Consider the following 23,447-nt stretch of genomic DNA (forward strand, 5'->3'; position numbering starts at 1 on the left):
TCGTTCGCCCCCTTCCCCTGGGTCCCTGGGCAGCCCGCCAGCCCCCCAGCCCCCGTCCCCGGGGGGTCTCCCGGTGACCTGACCCCGCGGAAGGGCTCCTTCCCGGAGAAGTTGGGCCACTTTCCCGGGTCGCACGGTATGGGTGCCGGCGGGGCAGAGCTCCCGGGAGGCCCGCCCCCATCCCCCCGAGGCCTCGGACTCCGGGAAGAGCACCTTCCTCCCGGTGACCCGCCGGTCGGTCCCCTCGGTTTGCCAAGGCATGGGCTCGGGACGGCGCTGACCTCCTCCCCGGCATGGACGACTGGAAACCCAGCCCCCTCCCCAAGCCCTTTGGGGCGCGCAAGAAGAGGAGCTGGTATCTCACCTGGAAGTATAAGCTGACCAACCAGCGGGCCCTGCGGAGATGCTGTCAGGTATAGAGGGTCCCAAGCCTCGCAGGGCTTCCTCCCCGCCTTCCCCAGCCTGGGCTGTAAGCACCGGAGCCCTTCTTGGCTGCCCTCACCCGAGAAAGTGGGGGTGGGGGGGACAGCTTCCTCGTGGGGAAACCTCTCTGTGTCATGTCCCTGTAGGTAGTGGTGTGGGCACAGAACAGCCTTCTAGGCTTCCGACAGAAGCGAGAAGTCTGATGGAGAGGCTTTGCCCAGGAGCCCACACCAGTCAGGCCGTCAGGGCCAGGACCCAGGTCTTCTGATGCTCAGCTGGTTCCCTGGGACTGGCTCCGTCTCTCGGAACTAATTGTGGAGGGAACCGAGGAAATGAAAGCCTCACACTGAAACTACAGGAGCTCTGGGTAGGGAAGAAGGGAAGGTCAGGGGTGTCCCTGAGGAAGGTGGTCATGACACTGGACCCCGCTTGGAAGAGTAGAGTTGACCCTGGGCCAACAGGAGGAGAGAAAGACCCCAGGTTCTCCCTGTGCCATCCCTGCCGCCTGGGCCCTCCTTTCAGGAAGACCCTCAGAGATCTGCAGGGAGGCCCTAGCTGGTTTGGCTCAGTGGATAGAGCGTCGGCCTGCAGACTGAAGGGTCCCAGGTTCAATTCTGGTCAAGGGCACACGCCCAGTTTGTGGGCTTGATCCCCTGTAGGGGACGTGCAGGAGGCAGCCAATCAATGATTCTCTCTCATCATTGATGTTTCTATCGCTCATTCCCTCTCCCTTCCTCTCTGAAATCAATAAAGATATATTAAAAATAATAATAATAATTTATTAAAAAATAAAAGATCTGCAGGGAGTATCCCTCTTTGGTCATCCCCACTCCTCCCCTCAGACAGGGGCTGTGCTTTTCCTACTGGTGACTGTCATTGTCAACATCAAGTTGATCCTGGACACACGACGAGCAATCAGTGAGGCCAATGAAGACGCGGAGCCGGAGCAAGACTATGGTGGGGCGAGGCTGAGGGTGGGATTGGTGTGTGTGTCAGGCGGGGTTCCCTGGGATCTCACGGCTGAAACAGGCAGATCCCAAAGGATGAGACTCCCTCCATGACCTGTGGTATCCTCACAGATGAGGCCCTGGGCCGATTGGAGCCCCCACGGCGCAGAGGCAGCGGACCCCGAAGGGTCCTGGATGTGGAGGTCTATTCAAGCCGCAGCAAAGTATATGTGGCCGTGGATGGCACTACGGTGAGTGGGCTGGTGTCTGGTGTACACTCCTTTCTATTCAGGGTGTGGTCCACTGGCCCTGGGACCCACTGCCCGAGTAGGAACCGTACCTCTGCCAATTTCTACGTGGGTGGCTTTGGAGGCCTCAGTTCCTCATCTGTAACCTGGGACTAATCATGATTTCTACTTGTCAGGATTAAATGAAAAGTACATGAAGCATGTTACATGTAGTGGGATTTTATCAGGAGTCATTATTAGTATTAGTAGGCAGTTAGTTCATTGTTATTTATGTCATAATTACTTCCTGGTCCCTTCATTAGCCTTAGCCTTGTCCCAGGCACTGGGACCTGAAAGTCATCAGATCTGGCCCTACTTAGAGGGATTAATCGAATAGAGCGTGATGTCTCCAGCATGAGGCAGAGACAGTCAAGTGCTCTAAGAGCCGTGAAAGCCGTGGAGGGGAAGGTCGTAGAGAGATGTGAGCTCTTTTGGTCCGGTGCTATGGAGGCTTCCTGGAAGAGGTGGCCTTCAAGCTGGGTTGGAAGAGAATTGTGTCAGAGGCATAGATAGGCAGGAAGAGAGGTTTCATTTCATGCAGTTGTTGTTTTTCTTAAGTGCCAATAAGACAGAGAGACCTTGAATGCCAGAGTGAAGAGTTGGACTTTGTCTCTGCCACCTTGTAGGTACTGGAGGATGAGGCCCGGGAGCAGGGCCGGGGTATACACGTCATCGTCCTCAACCAGGCCACGGTGAGGTTCTAGGGGTAGGGGACCTGGAGGGCCAAAGCTGAGTCCTCCCTGCTGGTGGCACATACTCAGTGGTATGTGCTTTGCCAGGGCCATGTGATGGCAAAGCGTGTGTTTGACACGTACTCACCTCATGAGGATGAGGCCATGGTTCTGTTCCTCAACATGGTGGCACCCGGCAGAGTGCTCATCTGCACCGTCAAGGTCAGTGACTACCCTGGCCCCATCCCCTAAGACCCAGCTCCAACCCTGCCCACGGCCCTGTGTTCTATGCCCCTTGTATGGCACACTGAGAAGAGACTCTGGAGGAAGGTAACACAGGTTCCGGTACTAGCCTTGTTATTTTTATTAATTGAGCATGTAGTTACTGAGCACGTACTGTGTGCCAGGCACTGCTGTGGGTACGGGGGCTACAATGGGAAGCAAGACAGAGTCCCTGCCCTTAAGGAGTTTGCTCCAGCAGAGCAAGATTAAAAAAAAAAGCAGCCAAATAAATGTTTAATGTCAGGAAATGATAACTTGTATGAGGAAGAAAATAAAGAAAGGGAGACAGAGTGATGGGGGATGTATTTTAGAAAGGGGAGGCCTCTGTAAGGAAATGGCATGTGAGCAGAATGCTGGAGGAAGTGTGGAGCGAGCCATGTCAATATCTGGAGGAAGAGCATTCTAAATAGAAAGAAGGGTACGGGTAAAGGCCCTGAAGTGGGAAGGTAACTTGGCATACTTGAAGAATAGCAAGGATGCCAGGGGAGCTAGAGCAGAATAAGGGAGGAGAAAAGAGTGGGGAAGAGGGCAGAGAGAGAGAGCAGGGGACAGAGGTGCATACTGTGTGGGATTATGGTAAGGATTTATTAGCCTGGTGACTTCGGATGATTCTCAGATTTCTCCCTAAGCCTTCAGTTTTCTTACCTGTGGAATGATAGATAGTATTCCCAGAGGGTTGCTGTGATAATTTAACAAGCTAATTTGAGGAAAAGATCTGACGTGGTGCTTGACACTTGGTGCTCCATGAGGCCAGGTCTCCTGGAACTGTGCTGTTCAGGCTGACCACCTTCTCTGGTCTCCCAGGACGAGGGCTCCTTCCATCTCAAGGACACAGCCAAGGCTCTACTGAGGAGCTTAGGCAGCCAGGCCGGCCCTGCTCTGGGCTGGAGGGACACCTGGGCCTTCGTGGGACGAAAAGGAGGTGCTGGCACCATAGTCCACCCCCCCTGTAGTATTAAGGGCCTAGGGGAGCAGAACCCCCATGGGATGGGGAGGGAAGCAATAGGTGCCAGTGGTGGTGAGTTGGATGAAAGTGGGCAGGGAGATGGGAAGAAGCTCCAAAACTGGAGTCTGGGGCCCCCATTATTCCTCGTTCCTGCCCCTTGCCAGGTCCTGTCCTCGGGGAGAAGCATTCTAAGTCACCTGCCCTCTCCTCCTGGGGGGACCCAGTCCTACTGAAGACAGATGTGCCGCTGAGCTCAGCTGAAGGTGGGATGAGTGGGGGCTGGGCATTTGGCTCCTCTTCATGGGGCTTTATTCTCTTGACTGGGTGCCTGGAACTCTTCAGACGGCACTGGCCTCATGCCCCCATCCTGTTGACCCTATCTCTCCTTCAGAGGCAGAGTGCCACTGGGCAGACACAGAGCTGAACCGCCGCCGCCGGCGCTTTTGCAGCAAAGTTGAGGGCTATGGGAGTGTGTGCAGCTGCAAGGACCCCACACCCATCGAGTTCAGCCCTGACCCAGTGAGTGGGGCCTTAGGCAGTAAGGCTTGGACTCCTTCCCAGCTTGGCAAGGGGCCCCAGGACAGATCCAGGTTGGGCTTTCTCTACCTCAGCCTGGGAGGGAACCAGGGGCTGAGGATTTACACTGAGCTCTGAAAGATGGGGCATCCTGAGGAGGGAGGGCAGGCCATGTGAGCAAAGGCCCAGAGTCAGAGTTGGGCTGAGTGTGTGGAGGGCCCAGGACAGGGAAGACTCTCTGCCTTTTCCCTGAGGTCCCCCTCACCCCTCAAGAACTCTTCCCTTGGTAGGGATCCCAGTTTGAAGAGGAATAAGGCAAGAGTTAAAAGCTGTTTCTCATTCAGCTCCCAGACAACAAGGTCCTCAATGTTCCTGTGGCTGTCATTGCAGGGAACCGGCCCAATTACCTGTACAGGTGAGCGTGGCAGTGGGCTGCATCCAGCACCAACAGGAGGGTGCTCAGTGGGTGGGAACCCCAGGCTCACCTATCTGTAGGAGGAACTCTTGAGGTGGGCAGGAAGACAACAGATTCTAGGTCCATTTACATATGTGGGTGAACATGGGGAATGTGGGCCCAGCTATAAACACAGGGGAGCCCTGCGTTGGGGGGACAAAGAGGCCTAACTTATCCTTGGGCTCCCCAGGATGCTGCGCTCTCTGCTCTCAGCCCAGGGAGTGTCTCCCCAGATGATAACCGTGTTCATTGATGGCTATTATGAGGTGAGTGGGATTCGGGGGCTTTGGGTGGGGCAGAGCACAGTGATTCAAGTGCTGAGTAGAAGTGATCACTGAGGACTGGCGAGGGAGATAGCCCAGGCAAGGGCTGTGAAATGTGGGGGCTTGGCATGCCAGGGCCTGCAGAGGTGGGCAGGGGGAGGTGACTCGTTGGATGACCAGTGGCCATGCCCCCCAGGAGCCAATGGACGTTGTGGCGCTGTTTGGTTTGAGGGGCATCCAGCACACTCCTATCAGCATCAAGAATGCCCGCGTGTCTCAGGTACGGCCTTGGCAGGGATGGAAGGGGCAGACACCGGGCAGCACCGTCCACCCTAAAGCTCATGTGCCTGTTTCTGTTCCCCACCCAGCACTACAAGGCCAGCCTCACTGCCACTTTCAACCTGTTTCCGGTGAGTAGTAAGAACAGAACTCTTGGGCCTAGGGAGGGGAAACATGAGCATAAAGTCTGGCCTTAGGTAGCAAACTCTTCATCCTCCTCATCTGGAAAATGGGGAGAGTGCTGCCTGAGAAGTGGGATGAGGGTGGAGGAGACATGAGATTGGAACGGTCCCCTTGGGATCACGTTGTCCCCCTCCCGCTGCAGGAAGCCAAGTTTGCTGTGGTTTTGGAAGAAGACCTGGACATTGCTGTGGATTTTTTCAGGTGAGGGGAATGCCCTTCCATTGCAACCTCTATAAGCTGCATGGGGCCTCTTTGCTTGACTGGGTCTCCAAGGAAGAAGGCAGTGAGGTGTCTTGGAGCGCTTTCTGGAGGAAGCAAGCTCAAAGGTGGGGGAAGAGTCTGAGCAAATGTTGAGTGGCAGGTGTTGGGCTGGAGTAGAGAGTTGAAAGGATAAACGGAGAATGAGATGGAGATTTAAGGGGAAGAGCAAGGGGGCATGACTTTTGAGTTCCATCTCCAGCCCTTTGTGCATCACTGTATGACTGGGTTTGTCCTTGTCCTTCCCTGAACCCCTGGACCCTGCCTCTCTCAGTTTCCTGAGCCAGTCCATCCACCTGCTGGAGGAGGATGACAGCCTGTACTGTATCTCGGCCTGGAATGACCAGGTAGGCTGAGAGGCCAGGGGTCGGCTGGGAAATTTGTAGAGGCCCCGAGCTAATACCTCCCACCATGGTCGCCTATCCCCAGGGGTATGAACACACGGCTGAGGACCCAGCATTGCTGTACCGCGTGGAGACCATGCCTGGGCTAGGCTGGGTGCTGAGGAAGTCTTTGTATAAGGAGGAGCTTGAGCCCAAGTGGCCCACACCAGAAAAGGTGTTGTGGCGGGGTAGGGTAAGTGAGCCGGGGTCCTCTACCAGCTCCAAATCCCTTGACCTTCATAATCTTCCATGCCCCCAGCTCTGGGACTGGGACATGTGGATGCGGATGCCTGAACAGCGCCGAGGCCGAGAGTGCATCATTCCTGACGTTTCCCGATCCTACCACTTTGGCATCGTGGGCCTCAACATGAATGGCTACTTCCATGTGAGTGGGAGGGATGTTGCCGGGGTGGGGGGCGGGGGGGAGAGGAGGGCACAGTATGGCAGATAGCACAAGGAGCATGGACTCGAGCAACCCCAGGTCTGCCTCTCACTAGCCACGTAACCGAGGGGAAATTACTGATCCTCTTTTTTTTTTTAATCTTCACCCGAGGATATGTTTTTTATTGATTTTTATAGAAAGAGAGAGAAACATTGATATAAGAGGGAAACATGAATCGGTTGCCTCCCTACATGCCCCGACTGGGGATCAAACCCACAACCTAGGTATGTGCCCTGACCGGGAATCAAACCCAAAACGTTTTGGTGTACGGGACAATGCTCTAGCCAACTGAGTCACCTAGCCAGGGCTACCGATCCTCTTTTAAAAAAAAAAAGTTTTTATTGATTTCAGAGAGAAGAAGGAAGAGGGAGAGAGAAAGAGAAACATCAATGATGAGAATCATAATCAGCTGCCTCCTGCACACCCCCTGCTAGGGATCAAGCCAGCAACAGAGGGTTCCCCTGTTCCAACCCCAGGATGTGCCCTGACTGAAAATTGAACCATGACCTCCTGGTTCATGGGCAGATGCTCAACCACTGAGCCAAACTGCTGGGCCTACTGATCCTCTTTTACCTCAGTTTTTTTATTTGTAAAATGAGAATTAAAATACTGTTTACCTAGTAGGGTTGCTAGGTTATGAGGTTTACTAGTAAATGAGTTGCTATATGCAAAATGCTTTGAACTGTAAGCATTATATAAGGGTTAGCTCGTATCATTTTTATTATTACTATTCTTAGCATGAGGCTGGGTGCGGGGAGAGTATTTCTACTGCCAAGCACATATCCAGCCCTGCAAGTCCTGCCCTCTCCTGTCCTTGGAAGTTCTGCGGCCTGAACAGGGAGGTCCCCAGGTCTCCACCCCCTATATGGCTGTGTCCAAAGGGCCACTCCTGTTATAGCAAGGGAGGCCTTGAGGCAGTCCAGCCTGAAGGAATGGACAGCTTCCAGCTTGAAACCTCCTAGAAGCCAGAAGGGCCCTGAAAGACCAGCTAATACAAGACCTCCACACATTTCCCCAAGAGGGGCAGGCATTTACCTCAGCACCTTAGTCACAGGGGTTTCCGCCCCCAGTCCAGCCAGCCCCTTTGCCCACTACTTCCTGGCTTCCGTGGATCTAGAACAGCTGGTCCAGGGAGAACCACTGGGGACAGGGACTAGCTCAGGGGTCAGTGGCATGAGCTGCTGGTGTGGAAATGAGCTCTCTGGCAGTGCTTAAGCCCAAATTAAAGGCAATAAGAGCCCGCCAAGGATATTGCAAAGAGGACAGGAAGACAAGGAAATTAGAGGGACCTTTACAGGCCCAGGACTTAATTTGTGGGCCTATGGTTATGTAGTGGGTCAGTGGGCAGGTGTGGGCCAGACAATGGAAGGCTCTGATTTGCACCTTCACACCCACTCCAGGAGGCCTACTTCAAGAAGCACAAGTTCAACACAGTGCCAGGTGTCCAGCTCAGGAACGTGGACAGGTAGGGGCTGGGGACAGGGCAAAGGGCAGGATATCTGGGAGTCTTGATGACCATTATTTGACAGTCCCTTCCAACCCTGGGGCCTGGATGTTTATCCCAGCCTGCTGTCCCCCAGTTCCCATGTGAACCTCAGCCCTGCTCCTGGGATCTTGGGGCTACCCTCTCCCTTGAACCATTTCTCCCTCTCCTTTAGTCTGAAGAAGGAAGCTTACGAAGTGGAAGTTCACCGGCTGCTTAGGTATGGCCTAAGGCATTAGGGGTTCGTGGCAGGGAGTGGGGAGGCGTCAGATACTAGGGTCTAGGCCTCATAATTTGTGGGGCCCGCTGCAAAATGAAAAACGGGGCTCCTTGTTCAAAATAAGAATTTCAAGACGGCAACAACTAAGCAAGGGGCCTTGTGTCATACACTCATGAGTGAGGGCCTGTCTTACTCCCCTCCCCCCGCTGCAGTGAAGCTGAGGTGTTGGACCATAGCAAGAACCCTTGTGAAGACTCTTTCCTGCCAGACACAGAGGGCCATACCTACGTGGCCTTTATCCGAATGGAGAAAGATGATGACTTCACCACCTGGACTCAGCTTGCCAAGGTGCCCCTATGCCACACCTACCCTAGAAATGCCCCTTCCCCCAAGATACAGGGAGCCTTTTACCTTAGAACCTTTTCATTACACTTTCAGACCCATCTTTCAACCTCCTTGTCCAGATTTGTATTTTAACAGCTGCTACCTCTTATTAGAAGTACTTTAAGAAAAAAATTAATTTGAGAGATGGTAAAAAGAAAAAAAGATGCTATCTCTTGCAGATTGAAGAGGCTGCTGAGGAGGGATGGGGGCTGGGCCTTGGGTCCTCAGTGGCCCCTCCGCACAGCTCTCTGACCCATGCCTCTCCCTGTACTCCACCCCACAGTGCCTCCATATCTGGGACCTGGATGTGCGTGGCAACCACCGGGGCCTGTGGAGGTTGTTTCGGAAGAAGAACCACTTTCTGGTAGTGGGGGTCCCAGCCTCCCCCTACTCGTGAGTGACTCTTTTCTGCCCTTAGAAATGGGAGACTGGCTGGATGGGACACAGCTAATGACCTCTTTCCTTTTACCTTCCCAGGGTGAAGAAGCCACCATCAATCACCCCAATTTTCCTGGAGCCGCCCCCAAAGGAGGAGGGAGCCCCAGGAGCTGCAGAACAGACATGAGACCTCCTCCGGGACCCTGCAGGGCTGGGTACTGTGTACCCCCAGGCAGGCTAGCCCTTCACCCCATCATGTAGGATTTTGTAGACACTGGCAGGGGTTGGGGCTGGTTTGTTTTTAACATGAGACTTAATTACTAACTTCAAGGGGAGGGTTCCCCTGTTCCAACGCCCCTATTTCTGAGTTGGAGGTCTATTTATTTACTTCCTTGTTGGGAAAGGGCAGGATAGTTGCTGGAATCCCTGAGCAGCTGATCCTGCCCTTTGTATACTCCCTCCTCCCAGGCCTGGCTCAGAATTTAACCTATTTATTTACTGTCCTGAGGGCCTTGGAAACAGGGTGAAGCCTGAAGGAACTTGATTCTTTTATGGACTGGGGTGCTGCCCTGAGGGTGTGGCTGGCTCTTACTCAGGAAACTGCTGTTCCCAACTCCTGGACAGGCCCAGCAGGGGCCCGCCCACTGATGCAGACGCACTCAGAGACCCTCACCCTGAACCAGGCCTCTACTCAGCCTCATCTTTGTCCAGGTTTCCAAAGCTGGATAAGGTGGTCATTGATTAAAAAAGGAGAAAAACTCTATGGATGTGTCTCGTGATTGTGTGTGTGTGTGTGTGTGTGTGTGTGTGTCCTCTATGGATGTGTCTCGTGATTGTGTGTGCGTGTGTGTGTGTGTGTGAGAGAGAGAGAGAGAGAGAGAGAGAGAGAGAGAGAGAGAGAGAGAGAGAATGAATGCTCATGATGGATGGTGAGTTTTCCTTACTGCCCTCCATAGGGTTTATCTTACATTTGGGGCCATTTGGCCACCAGGGGATGCCCAAGTCTCAAACTTCAAGGTTTTTCCCTAGGCTCCACCCTAGAGCCTGACCTGTTGGGGCTGAGCTTGGAGTAGCCACCCCACACCCCTTTCCCACTGTTTAACCACCAACCTGTTTCCTGCCTAGCTTGTCAGGGTCAGGCACTTGTCCCCAGATATGGAGCAAAAGAAAGCAAAAAGGGATACTTAGATGTGGGAAGGCAATGGGCGCACAGGTGAGTATAGTGAGCCATGGGCGGGAAGAAAGTGGGTGAGACAGAACCGGGTTGGGCATCATTCAGGAGGCTAGGACTGGGCTGCAGATGGAGACATAGGAACAAGGATTTCTGTGGCCATTAGTGCACTGTATGCAGATTTCATAGCTGGGCATTTTTTCTGAAGAAAAGCCATTGTTTTTTATCAGATTCTCACCCAGCCAGTGATCCAGAGAGGTTAAGAAGATCCAAGTCATAAAGGTACCAGAAAATGAATGGGATTGTGTATAGGGAATGGATGAGATATCCCAAGCAGGGGAAGTATGACATTTAAGGGAGCTGTGAAGGACTTAGGGTCAGGAGAGTACAGAACACTTCTAGAGCAACAGTCTGCCTGCAGAGCCCGTATGAGGCGAGCCTGGTGAGCACCTGTAGAGCCTTGGCCAGGAAGGCAGGAACTGCCGCCCTTTCGCCAGCTCTCTGCCCCCCTGCCTCCCCCACAGGTGCCTGGAGCTCAGGTCGGCGATGGCACGGGTAGTGTGTGACTAGGACGTTTCTTGCCACCCTGCTGATTTCAGTGTTTGCTGTAGCTAGAGATAGTGTTTGAGGTGCCATAACAGCCAGATTGAGGAGCAATTAGCTCACTATGAGGCGGAGGCCCACCCTGGGCAAACAGATCAGCAACCTTCCTTGTCAGGCCCTAAACACTGGCCGGCCCCACCCAGGCTGAGCACTTCCTGATGTTGCTGGTAGTACCCACCATCAAGAAAGCGTTGACCCATCTCAGGAGTTGTGCGTGCAAGGCATAGTAAAGTGGGGAAGGGGGCTCATTGCCCACCCCCCAGCAGGCTCCTCATTTTGGCCTCAAACTAGCTCTCAGGCACTGTATGGCTCTGGCCAGGTCACTTCCTCTCTGGGCCCAGCAACAGGTGGTAGTTCCTGGCTACCTTAGGAAAATCTGGGAAGAGGGATCCAGGGGTCAAAGGGAAACAAGGGGAGGACTGGTTAGCCAGGCTGGGCTTTGCTTGGTAGCAGACACCATGTTCTCCAGCCATAGCTGCCTCCTGGTTCGGCAGCAATCAGATCTGTGTGGGGGACATTCTGGCCTTCTGGTAAATCTGTCGCCATATCAGATAGTGTGGGCCTGAAACTAGTCACATGCGTTTCTAGGCCCAGTTTCTTGAGGATGGGGGTGGTTAAGACAACATGGAGATCAGATCTGAAGAGCACCAGGCAGGCCGAGACCAAGAACACGTTCTTTCTGAAGTCCCCAAAGCAGGGAGCGGTGTGGGGCTTTGCCTGAGTGGGAAGGGTAGGCAGCTTGGATCCTCCAATGGGGCTTCCAGAGGGCTTCTCAGAGTCTAAGGGGTGACTCCCTCCCATTGCCCTGGCAATATTTTTCATCTCCCCTGCCCCCACTTGGGCACAAGCTTGTTATTTTCATAGCTTTCTGGTCCAGTGCCCCTACTCAGGAATGAGTAGTTTCAGTCCAAAGTCCTCCCACATTATAGGAAGGCAGGCTGACCCAGCCCCCACCTCCTCCCTCAGTGCCCTCTTGGCCACCCCTGTTATGCTCCCTCCCAGGCCTGGAATTCACATGGAGAGAAAAAATAGCCACCCACCTCCACTCCTCTTCTGCTGCCTTCCCAGGGGCCTTCTGTGTCTCTAGCCCCACAGGAATCTGAGGCCAGTTTAGGCAAGATGGGTCCCTCTCCCCAATGATACACATGAAAAGAGTCCCAGTGGAAACAATTTAATTGGTTTATGAATTCTGAAATGCCTTCTACACATCCGCCCGGTCACTACTAATTTTGCATGTGCTCAGGATTTAGGGTGCCTTATTCCCCAGTGGAGCACTGGGGTCACCAAGAGCTCCTGTTGTCCTGAAGGGGTAGCAAGGGTTTGAGAGACAGGCTGGAGGAATGGGCAGGAGAACTGGTACTACTAATTTTACATGTGCTCAGGATATAGGGTGCCTTATTCCCAGTGGAGTACTGGGGTCACCGAGAGCTCCTGTTGTCCTGAAGGGGTAGCAAGGATTTGAGAGACAGGCTGGAGGAATGGGCAGGAGAACTGGCTCTGGAACAGGTGGGCCCCAACCCCACCAATAGAAGGTGAAGTCAGGCACAGCCTGAAGGGGTGGTCCCCATGTGGCCCCACTCTGGCCCAAATGACACTGTTAGATCCTGTCGCCACCCTGATCCCGGCCTTTTGGCAGTGCCAGGGTGCTCTTCCCAGTTCCTGTGTGGCAGGAGCAGTGGCGGAGGCAGAGGCAGACTTATTTCAAATTACAGTACAGGTACATGGACACAATCATGGCAGCCAGCTGGTGGGGAAGGAATAGGGAGAGATGAGGGGACATGATCATGGTCCTTGAGCTTTAGTCCCCTGCCCCCCAAACTCCCTACATGAAACGGTTAGAAGTCTGTGTCCTCTAGAGAGGCCTCAGAGATGGGACAAGCACCTCTGTTCCAGTGGGGATATCCTGCTCCAACCTTCTCACCCCCTTACCTCCAAGCCTCCAATTCCGGCTGCCACACCACCCACAGTGATTGCGTTGGTTCGGACGTCACTCAGAAGCTGCTTGAAGCAACCCTTGGAGAAGGGAAAAGAGCATCTATAGTCAGCTCCTGCCCCCCGCCCCTCCCTTTCAGCACTCTGAGGCCATTCAAACAGCCCCAACCTTCCATGCCAGCCCACACCTGTACAGGTTTGTCCTCGGCCCTCTTCTTGGTGCAGGGTTCCGTGCCATTGACATCATCAAAGCAACAGTATGGGGGAAAGACCTGGTTATCTGTGAAGTAGGGAGACTCCTCAAAATCCGTGTAGTTGTTGAAGCCACAGCACTTGAGCTGGAGACAAGGAGGGGAGGGTGTCATTGGGGCCTTGCCTCTTTCTCCCCACTCCAAAGCCTCCCCAGCCCACCTTACCCCTTCCATGGTGCTGTTCCACACTTGTGTGAAGTCCTTCTGGGAGCCATAGTCCTTCTTGATGGTTTGCACTGCCACCAATGTCAGGTAGTGCTCAGCCTGGGTAGAGCAGGACAGTGTTTAGGGCCTGATAGGCAGGGTGGCCATTCACAGGCCACAACCCACTTCCAGGGCTTTGCCCAATCTTACTCCCTTGCCCCATCCTCAATCCTCACCACTGAGGTATACACCAAGGCGACCACAGCAGCTGCGACCTCAGCAATGAAGATGATGAGGAGGATGAAGAAGAACTGAATAGGAAACAGGGGTCTGAATTTTAGGGAGAGACAGTCCCTCATGAATCCCTTGCCCTAACCCACCCCCCATAAAAAGGAGGCAGGGGCCCCTTCGCTGAGGCCCTTGGAGTCCAGAAGAGGGTTTGGGGATCCCCAGGGCCTGGTGTCAAAGGTGAGGGGACCCCAAGCCTTGGTTATGGGCCTGTGGAACTGGGTTTGACACACCATCATGAGGGCACACTTGTTCTCAGTGTGAGCACCGTAGCAGCCCAGGAAACCAAGAGCAAAGAGCACAGCGCCAGCTGCGATGAGGAAGTAGCCCACGTTGACAAACTGCATGGCACTGGACGACAGCGGCCCGAAGATCTTCAGGAAGGATGGCCCATCGACTGACACCCAGATCCCCACTGCCAACAGGGCCACACCACACAGCTGGAGACAGAGAAGCAGACCTTGAAACAGTGCTGGCCAGCAGTTCCCTACCACACAGTTGAGTCAGGAAAATGGGAGATGAGAAATTTCCCCTTTTATTGGCTAAGAAGTCTAAAAACTCATCCAGTAGGGAGGGAAAACATCCTGTAAAGCCAGAAGGATGGGAGCTGGGATACCCACAGCCGCACCAGGCTGCACACCTAGGCAGATATAAATGGGATCAGAGGTTCCTAAAATATCCCTGTGGTGGTGGTGGTGGGGACATGGGGGTGCCCAGACTTTCCCTCACCGATGCCAGGGTCCTGACACATAGCTAGGAGTGAAAACAAGCAGCTGAGCACCTACCCCACCCTATTTCCTCCCCAGGCTATGGGTGTCTGGAACACCTATGTCCTCTGATAGGTGGAAACAGGGGGGTGGTAGCATTGAGCAGGCTCAACAGTAACCCTGGTAACGAAGGCGGGGTTGAGGTTACACCTACTCCCAACCTTGGAGAGGAAGGTGGTGAGAAGGGACACCTACCCTGGGGCCCCATTTGGCTCCCTTCCAAGGTTCAACTCCAGGCCTGCCCTTTATCCAGCCTAGACCTCTCCTCGTGGAGACTGAGGGGGAGCACAGTCAGAGCTCTTGGAGGCTCCCTAGCTCAGCTCCAAACCTCAGAGGGAATCCCGAGGCCCAGAATGGGGAGGAGGGCACTGCCCAGTTCCCAAAGCTCTTACAGCAAAGCCTTTCGGAACCAGAGTTTCAGGGTATGAATCATCCTGACACAACCTTGGTGCCCAGTCCCCACTTTCCAGCTATAGGAACTGAGGCTAGAACCAGGAGTGAAGTGGCAGATCATGGCTGCATTCCAGGCATGTTTGCCCAAGGACAAAAAGCTGGACTTTCAGCCTGCAGGGTCAAATTTCAAGGAGTCTGAGGCCTGCCCTGCCCTGCCCAGCCTGGCAAGGCCTGGGCAACAGAGGCCAGAAACCAAACCGGATTTGCCTTTAACCCCCTCCGGCCAGAGTCTTTACTGTCCAAATTGATGGGATCCTGTTGTCTTCTCTACATACATGAATAACGGCTGGTTCTCCAAAGCCAAAGGGAGCCCGAGACACAGCCCACACTGGAGTCAGAGTGTTTCCTTACCCCAGACCAATTTCTCCAAATTCATCTACACTCCATGTCTCCACTTCCTCACCTTTGACTCACTCTTACCCACTCTAATGTGGCTCCCAGGTCTCCGGTGACATCCTATGCTAAATCTGGGAGACGCTCGATACAATATCGTCCTTGGCCTCTCTATCTCACTCTCCTTGTTTTCTCCCTTGCTCTTTCTCCATCTGCTTCCTGGTGGCCATTTCTCCGCTTATTCCTTATAAGCTGGGCTTCTTGGAGTTCGCTCTCCCTGAGTGCTCTCACCCACTGAGTGGCTTCCATGACCACCTACAGGCACATGACTTTCACATATCATGTCCAGTTCCCACCTGAGCTGTAACTCTGAGCTGCCTATGGCATACCCCCAGGTTGCTCATGCCACAAACAGGGGCATCATCTCCAAGACCTCTGTCTCCCTTGCCTCCTCTTGCATCCCTCAGCCACCATCTGAGGCTTTCTCCTTTGTCTACTTTGTACATTTCTCCCCATCTCCACCACCATCTCCAGGGTTTATGCCTCATTGCTCAGCTTCCTCAAACATGCCCCACATAATCTGTTCCTGGTTTTCTGAGCAATGTCTGATACTACTGCCTCTGGGCCTTTCTGCATGCTTTACAGTTCCCTCACACGGGGCAAATCCCCGGCCTCAGCTACTTCCTCCAGGAAGTCTTTTCTGACCCGGTGGACTTCATCCCCCTCCTATGGTCTCCCTTAGCCCCTGTGTTAAAGCCAGAAATACTACGCTGTAACTGTCTGCCTATCTGGCCTGCTGGAGCTGAGGTCCTCCAGGGCAGAGAAAGAGCTTGCTCACCTGTTACCCAGCATTCAGCACTGAATCTGAGGCTATAAACGTGTGTTTAATGAATAGGGCTGCTTGAGGCAGACCTTCTGCTGTGAGGGTCTGGGTCTTGTCTTCTTTCAGCTCCCCATCATACAGAGGCCACCAAATTTCCTCCCATGGGAGGTGACTTAGGGCAAACCCCTTCCCCCCTCTGGATTTCAATGCTATGAAAAGGGGAGAATTGTTCCCATTAACCTGCCCTGCCCTGAGTCTGGACTAAAGCTTCCTGGAAGGGAGGAGATCCCCAAGTTTCTCTACTCCAACTCATGTGTCATCCAGGCTGCGGAGTGAACTCAGCATTTGGGGAGACCTCTGCATCATAAGGGGACACTGGCAGGAGACTCTGGGCACAGTGGCTCCAATTCCCCAGCTTGAGCTCTGCTCAGGTTGTGACCCACTCCTGTAGGGAGCCCCAAAGAGCTCACAACACCCATACTTACAAAGATGAGAAAATTGAATAAGATCATCATGGTCTTAATGAAGCTGTAGCACTGCATGGTGGCTCCTGGGAGGCAGACATGTATGAGTTAGAACCTCCCCCTGCAACCCCCAGGCTGGCCCTGGCCCTGACATTGAACCCTGACAAATCAGACTCCAGACTCCAGAACCCATATGTTACCAAGCTTCCCCTGCATCTGGACTCTGACACCTCAGGACTTTTCCCAATTCCCACCCTGACACTCCTACCTCTCTGTACTGCCCAGACCCTCAACCAGCACCTGACACCCAGATCCTAACACTCCAGGTCATCCCCCGGCACCCAAGCCCAATGTCCACACTGTAGGTCACTCCATGCCCTTCCCTGGCACCTATATATCCGTGACCCCTCCCCAAACCAAGAGTAGACTCCTCCAGGGCCCTCCCCAGGGTCCTTCCAGCTCCCCGAACCTGCTTTCAGATTGAATTCCCTTCATAAGACAATCTCTACTCTATGCCATCACCCACCTGTTCAGGACTCTTGGTAGTGACTTCTGAAAGAAGGATCTGCTGAGGCTCCAGCGGGGACAGATAGCTCCAGGGAACTGCCACTGAGTGGGCAGACAGGCAGCTGGCTCTCACACAACACTGCTCACCTGCAGGCGGGGCAGGTGTTTTAAAGGCTTCCTCTGCCCGCCTGCCTGCCTGCTCCACCCCAGCTCTTAGGCCTTCTCTTGCCCCTGCTGCCCCCTGCTGCCTGGAGATCCGTCCCCACAGCCACAAGAGCAGTGGGACTCCACCTGCCAATACCAAGCACGGGCAATACCCCGCCTGATCTGAGAAGGGAGAGAAATCTGGGGATGGGCAGGGCCCCAGAACTTCTGAGTGCCACCCCCCACCACAGTGCACATATGTTTCTTACCCTGTATCTACAGATACATTCATACACACCCTACATGCTGTGCTCACAGGCATACACATCTACCCAAGTTGCCATCTATATATTCACACACAAACAAAAACACCTACTGATGCTCACGAGTACACACACACACACACACACACACACACACACACACGCACTCACACGCACGCACTTTCAAGGCAGTGACCAAGGTTTGGCAGCTTCTGCTCCCTCCTTTGAATAATAAAAAGCTCCTAGTCCTTTTCCTTTCACAAAAAGATCAAATTCCCCATCTCCCTTCATCTCTCCTCCTCACTCTTCTCCCTCTCCACCCTTTTCCCCCCAAACTTCCCTTTTTTCCTTCTTCCCTTAGCACTCTGTGTACACCCCTTCCCTTTCTGCCAGCAGGTGGCACCATGGTCTCAAGAAAGCATTGCTGCCCAGCTTTAAGGCCCTGCAATGCCCACCATCGAGGCTGCCATCCCACTTCCTATTCCAACATTCCTGATGGAGGTGCTGGGGCAGTCCTGGCTTTTGAGTCACTCAGACCAGGTGCTCAAATCCTGGTTCTGTTGCTTATTAGCTGTGTGACCCTAGGGGGCATTTCTCAGACTTGGTTTTAATGTCTAGTCGGTATAACAGAATTGTTATCGGGCTTTAAGAAGAGATTTTCTCCCCAATCTGGGACATAAGCAACCTTAGTGTAAAAAGGTCCGAGTGGGAGCCAAAACCGGTTTGGCTCAGTGGATAGAGCGTCGGCCTGCGGACTGAAAGGTCCCAGGTTCAATTCCGGTCGAGGGCATATAGCTGGGTTGCGGGCACATCCCCAGTGGGAGATGTGCAGGAGGCTGCTGATCGATGTTTCTCTCTCATCGATGTTTCTAACTCTCTATCTCTCTCCCTTCCTCTCTGTAAAAAATCAATAAAATATATTAAAAAAAAGAAAAAAAAAAAAAGGTCCGAGTGGGGAAAGTCCCAGCCAGAGGGGGTATGGCATGGACAAAGTGGATTTTAAATTTTGTTTTGTTTTTGTAATGGGAGGAGGCAGCTGAAGAGACAAGAGAGGGGAAACTGACAACACAATATTTTTACGGATCATGTTTTAAATGCAATACATATATAGTAAATCATTTTTCCTTCACAACAATCCTATGAGATAGATTCTCTTATCTTCTTTTTATTTTTAATCCTCACCTGAGGATATTTTTCCACTGATTTCCAGAGAAAGTGGAAGGGAGGGGGAGAGACAGAAACATCACTGTGCGAGAGACACATTGAGCCTAGAGGTACATGGCCTTGACCTGAATCAAATCGGGACCCTTCAGTCTGAGGTCCGACACTCTATCCACTGAGCAAAACCAGCCAGGGCTCTTATCTCCGTTTAAATATGGGGGAACAGAGGCACAGAAAGGTTAAGTTCTTGCCGTGATCACACAGCTTATAAGTGGCTGAGCCAGTATTCAGCCCAGTCAGTCTGGTGCCAGAGTCTACGTCTTACCCCCCATCAAACAGACTGTCTACATTGATGGAATCTTGAAAAAGGCAGGACGGACTGGCTTCCAGAAAGAGCAGGGAAAGAGGCCTTGGTCTAGGACTTGAGTAAGAAGATGGCCAAGGGCAGGTGGGTTTACAGGTATAGTGGCTAGAAGTGGATGGGGGCTGGGTTGGTTTCTAAGACTGAGGATGGCAAGAATGGAAGCTGGAAGGGCAGGAGGTGTAGGGACTTTGAGTGTGGTGTGGAGGGCCTCTCAGTCTCCTAGCTGTCTCCTGAGGGAAAAGAGACAAGGTGGAGGCGGGGAAGTGGGGAAGGGGGCCTGTTCAGGTGGAATACGAGGGAAAGGAAGAGAGGGCTAAGATTTAGAGGGAAAGGAGCAAGCCCAAAGTTCCACAAGAACTCAGTACAAGGCCTAGCAGAGCCATTGATGTTTCTGTCTCCTACAAGAAAGGAGATAAACCCAGGGCTGGAACCTCTTACATCCCCTGGTGATCTAGCCATTTCTCTCCCTGCACTGATTGTCCACATGGCTTTCTCTTTTGTCTCGGGAAGAACTGGAACCAGGTCACATTAATCTATGTCCCCAGTGTCCTGCACATATGAATTTGTTAGTGAACATTTCCTGAATGACTGAATGAATGAGTGCAGAATAGCAAGAGTTAAATGTCGGGGCTTTGGACCTTGGCCATGATGGATCTGAATCCCTGCCTGACCCTGATTGTGTGACATCACCTGAACCTCAATTTCCTTATACGACCAATCTTCATCATTCACAGATTACATGTTGTGAATTACCTACTCATTAAAATTTATTTGTAACCCCAAACCAATATGCATGGTACTTTTGAGGTTATTCATGGACATGTGTACAGCTGCAAAAAATTTGAGTTGCCCAACTTGCATGTTCTCAGCTGAGGTTGAACAGGAGAACAACCTGCCTTCTCATTTCAGCTATTATAATGTAATATAATGTGGTCTTTTTAGTGTCATGTTTTTTGCATTTGGGGGCTTTTTGTTGGTGATTTTGCTGTTTAAATGGCCCTAATGTCATGCTGAAGTGCTATCTAATATTGCTAAGCACAAGAAGGTTGTGATGTGCCTTCCAAAGGACACATGTGTGTTATATGAACTTCATTCAGGTATAAGTTATAGTGCTATTGGCTGTGAGTTCAATGTTAACGAGTCAACATTAATTTTTAAATTAGGTGTCTTTAAACAGAGAAACACATAAAACTAGGTGATGTACTGATCAATCACTTGATGAAAATGTTATGACCTGGTAGGAATCTAACCCTGCACTTCTCCTAGGAGCATTGGTTCAATATTTGCTAATCCACTGTTCATAGTGGTAGCTTTATTAGAACATAACTACCATCAATAACAAGAGTCGAGTGTATATGAAATGGGAATAATTATAGAATTTCCTTGTAGGGTTGTTGTTTGTAAGGTACTTGGTATCAAATTTGGCACATAGTAAGTTCTCAATAAAATTGTTAATAGTGTTAATGTGGATGAGTGAGAAAACAAAGAAGTGATTTTCCCCTACTCGGAGTTCCTTTTTCCCAAGAGGCCGAGCTGAAGTTTTCTGGCTGGGCTGACCCACAGAGAGAACCTGACCTATGGGGAGGGGCCGGGGACCAGGACCTGTAATAAAGAGCCCCACCCATATACACTCTGTATGTCATAAAGACCTCAGCTGCCCTGGCCAGCAGCACCCTTGGGCACACTCACAGAAGCTTTCTGTGCCCATGGGGCCTTCTCAGCTTGTCCGTGCCCCTCGGCCCCAGGGCTTACGTCCCCCTTACCGCAGGCCAGGTATGGGCTGGCCTCGGCCTAGGTTTCCCAAGATGTTCAAGTGTAGCCGCAGAAGGTACCGGCAGAAACCCCAAAGCCCAACTGCCACCACTGCAGCCACCAATCTTGCCACCATGGCCAGAGATATCAACAACACCCGCAATGTCACCACCAGTGTGTGGATCCTTCCACTGCAAGGTTAGCCAAGGGCCCCGAGCCAGGATTTGGGGTTGGAAAAACAGGGTCACTGAAGTTTCCCCCACCTTAGCCCTGCATAGGCACTCAAGGGGACACACGCTCTGTGAAATATTACCCCAAGGGTCTTGATGGCGGTCTTCCGAAAAGGCGGAGAGCCTTAATGGAAGACATATTGGCTGGAAGTGGAGGGCTTGGGGAAGTGAATGAATCTAAGAGCAGTGGAGCTTCCAGGACTGCTTGCTGCCTTCCTCACACTCTTCCCTCTCCTTCCTCTCCTCAGTTCTCAGACGCCTCTGTCAACCTGGCAGCTTTCTGATCCTCTAGAAATGCCCAGAAACTAGTCCAGAAGCTTGGCTGGCTCCGGACCTGTATCTTCTGGGGGCCATGGGTGGTGAATAGCAGCCTAATACAATCATTTCTGCCCACTCCACTCTGAGGTATTTGCAGCTGACTGCAGGGTATGAGGGCTGGGACAGGCTTCAGTGACAGCAGCCGGGATCACAGTTAGACAGTGGAAGGACAGGACAAGGTCAGCAACACGCACCAACTCCCCACCTTTGGCTTCAGCTTTTGATATACCCTATGAGGTCAGGGCCTTCCTGCCTTGCACTCCCATCTGCACAGGGAAGGAAGATAGAGGAACAGCTCAGGAAAGGATAGGAGGGAAGAGATTTCACTGCTTGCCTGTAACCCTGTGAATGATTCAGTGCGGTGTATGTGGCTCTGTGTGCCTGGGATGGTCAGTGTGTAGGTGTAGCTGCTGGTGTGTGTGTGTCTGAGAGCATGTGGGAGACCAGAACAATGGCAGTGTAAGTGGCCATGTGACCGAGTAAGCCTTTGCAATCGAATGTGCCTCTGTGGCCAGCTGTGAGTGTTAAGGTGTGTTTGTGAGGGTATGGGTGTATCAGAGAGAGGCATCAGCTCTGCTAAGAGGAATGAAGGTCAAGAGGGGGAGGGGGCAGCCTGAACAAGGAAATGGTTGCTTCTGAGAGGGTGTACCACCTTCAGCCCCCAGTCACTCTCTGAGGTCAGTATTTTCCAGGACAGGAAAACAGCTGAGCCAGGCCTCTGGGGGTGGGGCAAGACAGCTTGAGTCCAGAAGAGGGAGGGTGCTAAGCATTCTGGCCTGGGGATTTTCCATTTGAATTTCTGAGTGTGCGCCCATGTGCCACTGGGTGTAACTGGGTTTCTGTGGGATGTGTCTCCATGGCATTGTGTCTCAATGACAGGAAACATTGTGAGGGGCCCTGTCTCTAACGTGTCACTTTATGAATGGGTTAGTGTGTGTCTCAAGGTCCCAAAATCTGGCTCTAGTTCCAGGGCTCCCTTCCCTGAGGGTTGAGACCTTTGGCCTGGCCCCTGGGGTTCAGGAAACCTGTGGGGAGAAAATGAATTGTGTCTGTGTCCATCTATTCCAAAGCCTGCCAGAGAATGGGACCCTGAGAGGAGGGGAGGGACAGAGAATTCCCTGACATATCGTGGCCAGACAGTATTGGGTGGGGGATGAGATTCCTTAGGGTACTGGGGGAGCACTGAACTTCAATCAGAGCTGGAAGGTGGCTGGGCTAGTCCCCAAGGGGGGCTCACACATATAAAGACACATGACACAATCCGTGCAGACATGTAAATATAAGTGGACTCACAGATGCACAATGTATCAAATACACATGCTTGCAAGTTCATGCCTATAAACAAAGATATGCACAGACACTAAGACACATAGACCTCCTCACATGAGACATGTAACACATCCACATGCCTACAAATGAACACACACACAAACATGCATGCACTCAGACACAAGCATATAGACACATGCAATCAAACTCATGCCAACCCAGACACACAGACACACACACATACATGCAGACACACTCACCAGACTTCCCTGCCCCTGCAGCCCTGGGACCCAGAAGCCTCCCTCCCCTACATCAGTGTGAGTGTGCGTGTGTGTATGCATGCCCAACACTGTGTCTGTGTGTCTCTGTGTCTGTGAGAGTAAGTCTGTATGTGTGTGAGTGAGGGGGTGCTGAGCTGTGGGAACCCGATGACATCATCTCTTCTGGCTATTTTTAGCTCCCTCTGCAATGCTGGCTCCTCCACTGCCCTTCCCCCTCCAGGCTCCCACCTCTCCTCCCCGTCCAGACTCCAGAGGCAACAGCAGCCAGAGGGCCCCCACCACCCCAGTCCAGGTGACCCCGTGGGTGACTGGGATAAGGCTCACTCTCTCCCACCCTGCCAGAGCTCCCCAGAGGCTGAGAATACTGGGGAGCTCCCAGGCCAGAGGAGAAGGCTTGGGCTGTGTGGCAGCTTGGATCAGGGGCCTTGGTTAGGTGAGCTGACCTGGCTGGTCTCCAGCCCCTGGAGTGCCTCTGCTTCTGCTTTTCAATCTGAAACTCTGTCTCTGTCAGTAGTGCCTGCTCTGTGCCAGGGAGGGTGCCAAGTTCTGGAGATAAAGCAGTGAGCAAGACAGTGGGAGTTCTTCCTGGTGGGAGTCGAAGCTCCATGGGAGACAGACATTAAACAGATCACACAAGGCCCTGCACTAAATTGTGGGGAGGGCACTGAACACTGGGAACAGGGGGGCTTGGTCCTGGATGATGTTCTCTGTCTCTTTCAGTCTCCCGGAGAGATCCCCTGAAACCAGGAGGGCATACTCCCTTTCCTTGCATCTTTCACCCTGACAGTCAAACCTCCAGAATTCCACAGAGCAGGGCTTCCTTCCCACAACCCAGGCTGTGCCCCCAACATTGCACCAACCCACTATCTAAGTGGTGGCCCACTGCTATTCACACCCCCCTTTTCTTGGGGACCTCCTCACAGTGGATCTGTAGATGAGAACACTGAGGCCCACTAGAGTAGTCAAAGTCATAGACATAAACGAAAATGGTGGTTGCAGGGCTTGAGGCGGAGGGAAGAATGGAGGGTTATTATTTAATGGGTCCAGAGTTTGGGTTTGGAGTTGGATGGTGGTGGTGGTTGCACAATATACTTAATGTCACTGAACTGTACACTTAAAACATGGTTAAC

General features: G+C 52.6%; 2 protein-coding genes and 1 long non-coding RNA gene across 4 annotated transcripts; 2 read left to right on the plus strand and 1 right to left on the minus strand.

The window, feature by feature from the left end:
- Positions 1 to 8: 8 nt before the first annotated feature.
- On the plus strand, positions 9 to 9,562 carry POMGNT1 (protein O-linked mannose N-acetylglucosaminyltransferase 1 (beta 1,2-)). Its single transcript, XM_005868662.2, has 21 exons — positions 9 to 413; positions 1,266 to 1,380; positions 1,503 to 1,621; positions 2,284 to 2,349; positions 2,437 to 2,550; positions 3,415 to 3,532; positions 3,721 to 3,819; positions 3,948 to 4,075; positions 4,417 to 4,487; positions 4,717 to 4,792; positions 4,986 to 5,069; positions 5,158 to 5,199; positions 5,394 to 5,452; positions 5,784 to 5,856; positions 5,939 to 6,067; positions 6,152 to 6,277; positions 7,735 to 7,799; positions 7,993 to 8,037; positions 8,250 to 8,385; positions 8,705 to 8,814; positions 8,899 to 9,562. Exons 1-21 carry the CDS (start codon positions 294 to 296, stop codon positions 8,984 to 8,986), a joined length of 1,983 nt encoding a protein of 660 aa, XP_005868724.1. The 5' UTR covers positions 9 to 293; the 3' UTR covers positions 8,987 to 9,562.
- Positions 9,563 to 11,734: 2,172 nt separating this feature from the next.
- On the plus strand, positions 11,735 to 12,298 carry LOC106726502. Its single transcript, XR_001362580.1, has 2 exons — positions 11,735 to 11,929; positions 12,060 to 12,298. It is a non-coding gene; the product is annotated as an uncharacterized LOC106726502 (long non-coding RNA).
- Positions 12,148 to 16,697, minus strand: TSPAN1 (tetraspanin 1). Of its 2 annotated transcripts, XM_005868664.2 has the most exons (8): positions 16,555 to 16,696; positions 16,050 to 16,114; positions 13,422 to 13,628; positions 13,137 to 13,211; positions 12,922 to 13,020; positions 12,694 to 12,843; positions 12,503 to 12,586; positions 12,148 to 12,317 (listed from the first exon to the last, which is right to left on the minus strand). In XM_005868664.2, exons 2-8 carry the CDS (start codon positions 16,104 to 16,106, stop codon positions 12,270 to 12,272), a joined length of 720 nt encoding a protein of 239 aa, XP_005868726.1. In that variant the 5' UTR covers positions 16,107 to 16,114; positions 16,555 to 16,696; the 3' UTR covers positions 12,148 to 12,269. The 2 variants fall into 2 exon arrangements, with proteins under 2 accessions (XP_005868726.1, XP_014397106.1); XM_014541620.1 differs by lacking the exon at positions 12,503 to 12,586 and having other exon boundaries at positions 12,237 to 12,317; positions 16,555 to 16,697.
- Positions 16,698 to 23,447: the final 6,750 nt, after the last annotated feature.

The sequence above is a fragment of the Myotis brandtii genome, unplaced genomic scaffold (genome assembly GCF_000412655.1).
Source record: "Myotis brandtii unplaced genomic scaffold, ASM41265v1 scaffold274, whole genome shotgun sequence".
NCBI classification, from domain to species: domain Eukaryota; kingdom Metazoa; phylum Chordata; class Mammalia; order Chiroptera; family Vespertilionidae; genus Myotis; species Myotis brandtii.

Bases quoted from the DNA above. Each gene is read 5' to 3' on its own strand.
- POMGNT1 (XM_005868662.2), top strand. From the start codon at position 294: ATGGACGACTGGAAACCCAGCCCCCTCCCCAAGCCCTTTGGGGCGCGC. The intron at 2,551-3,414 runs GTCAGTGACTAC...CTGGTCTCCCAG, and splicing joins TGCTCATCTGCACCGTCAAG to GACGAGGGCTCCTTCCATCT. The intron at 6,068-6,151 runs GTGTTGTGGCGG...CCATGCCCCCAG, and splicing joins AGTGGCCCACACCAGAAAAG to CTCTGGGACTGGGACATGTG.
- TSPAN1 (XM_005868664.2), bottom strand. From the start codon at position 16,106: ATGCAGTGCTACAGCTTCATTAAGACCATGATGATCTTATTCAATTTT. The intron at 13,212-13,421 runs GTGTGTCAAACC...TTTCCTATTCAG, and splicing joins ACAAGTGTGCCCTCATGATG to TTCTTCTTCATCCTCCTCAT. The intron at 13,021-13,136 runs GTGAGGATTGAG...TGCTCTACCCAG, and splicing joins CCTTGGTGTATACCTCAGTG to GCTGAGCACTACCTGACATT.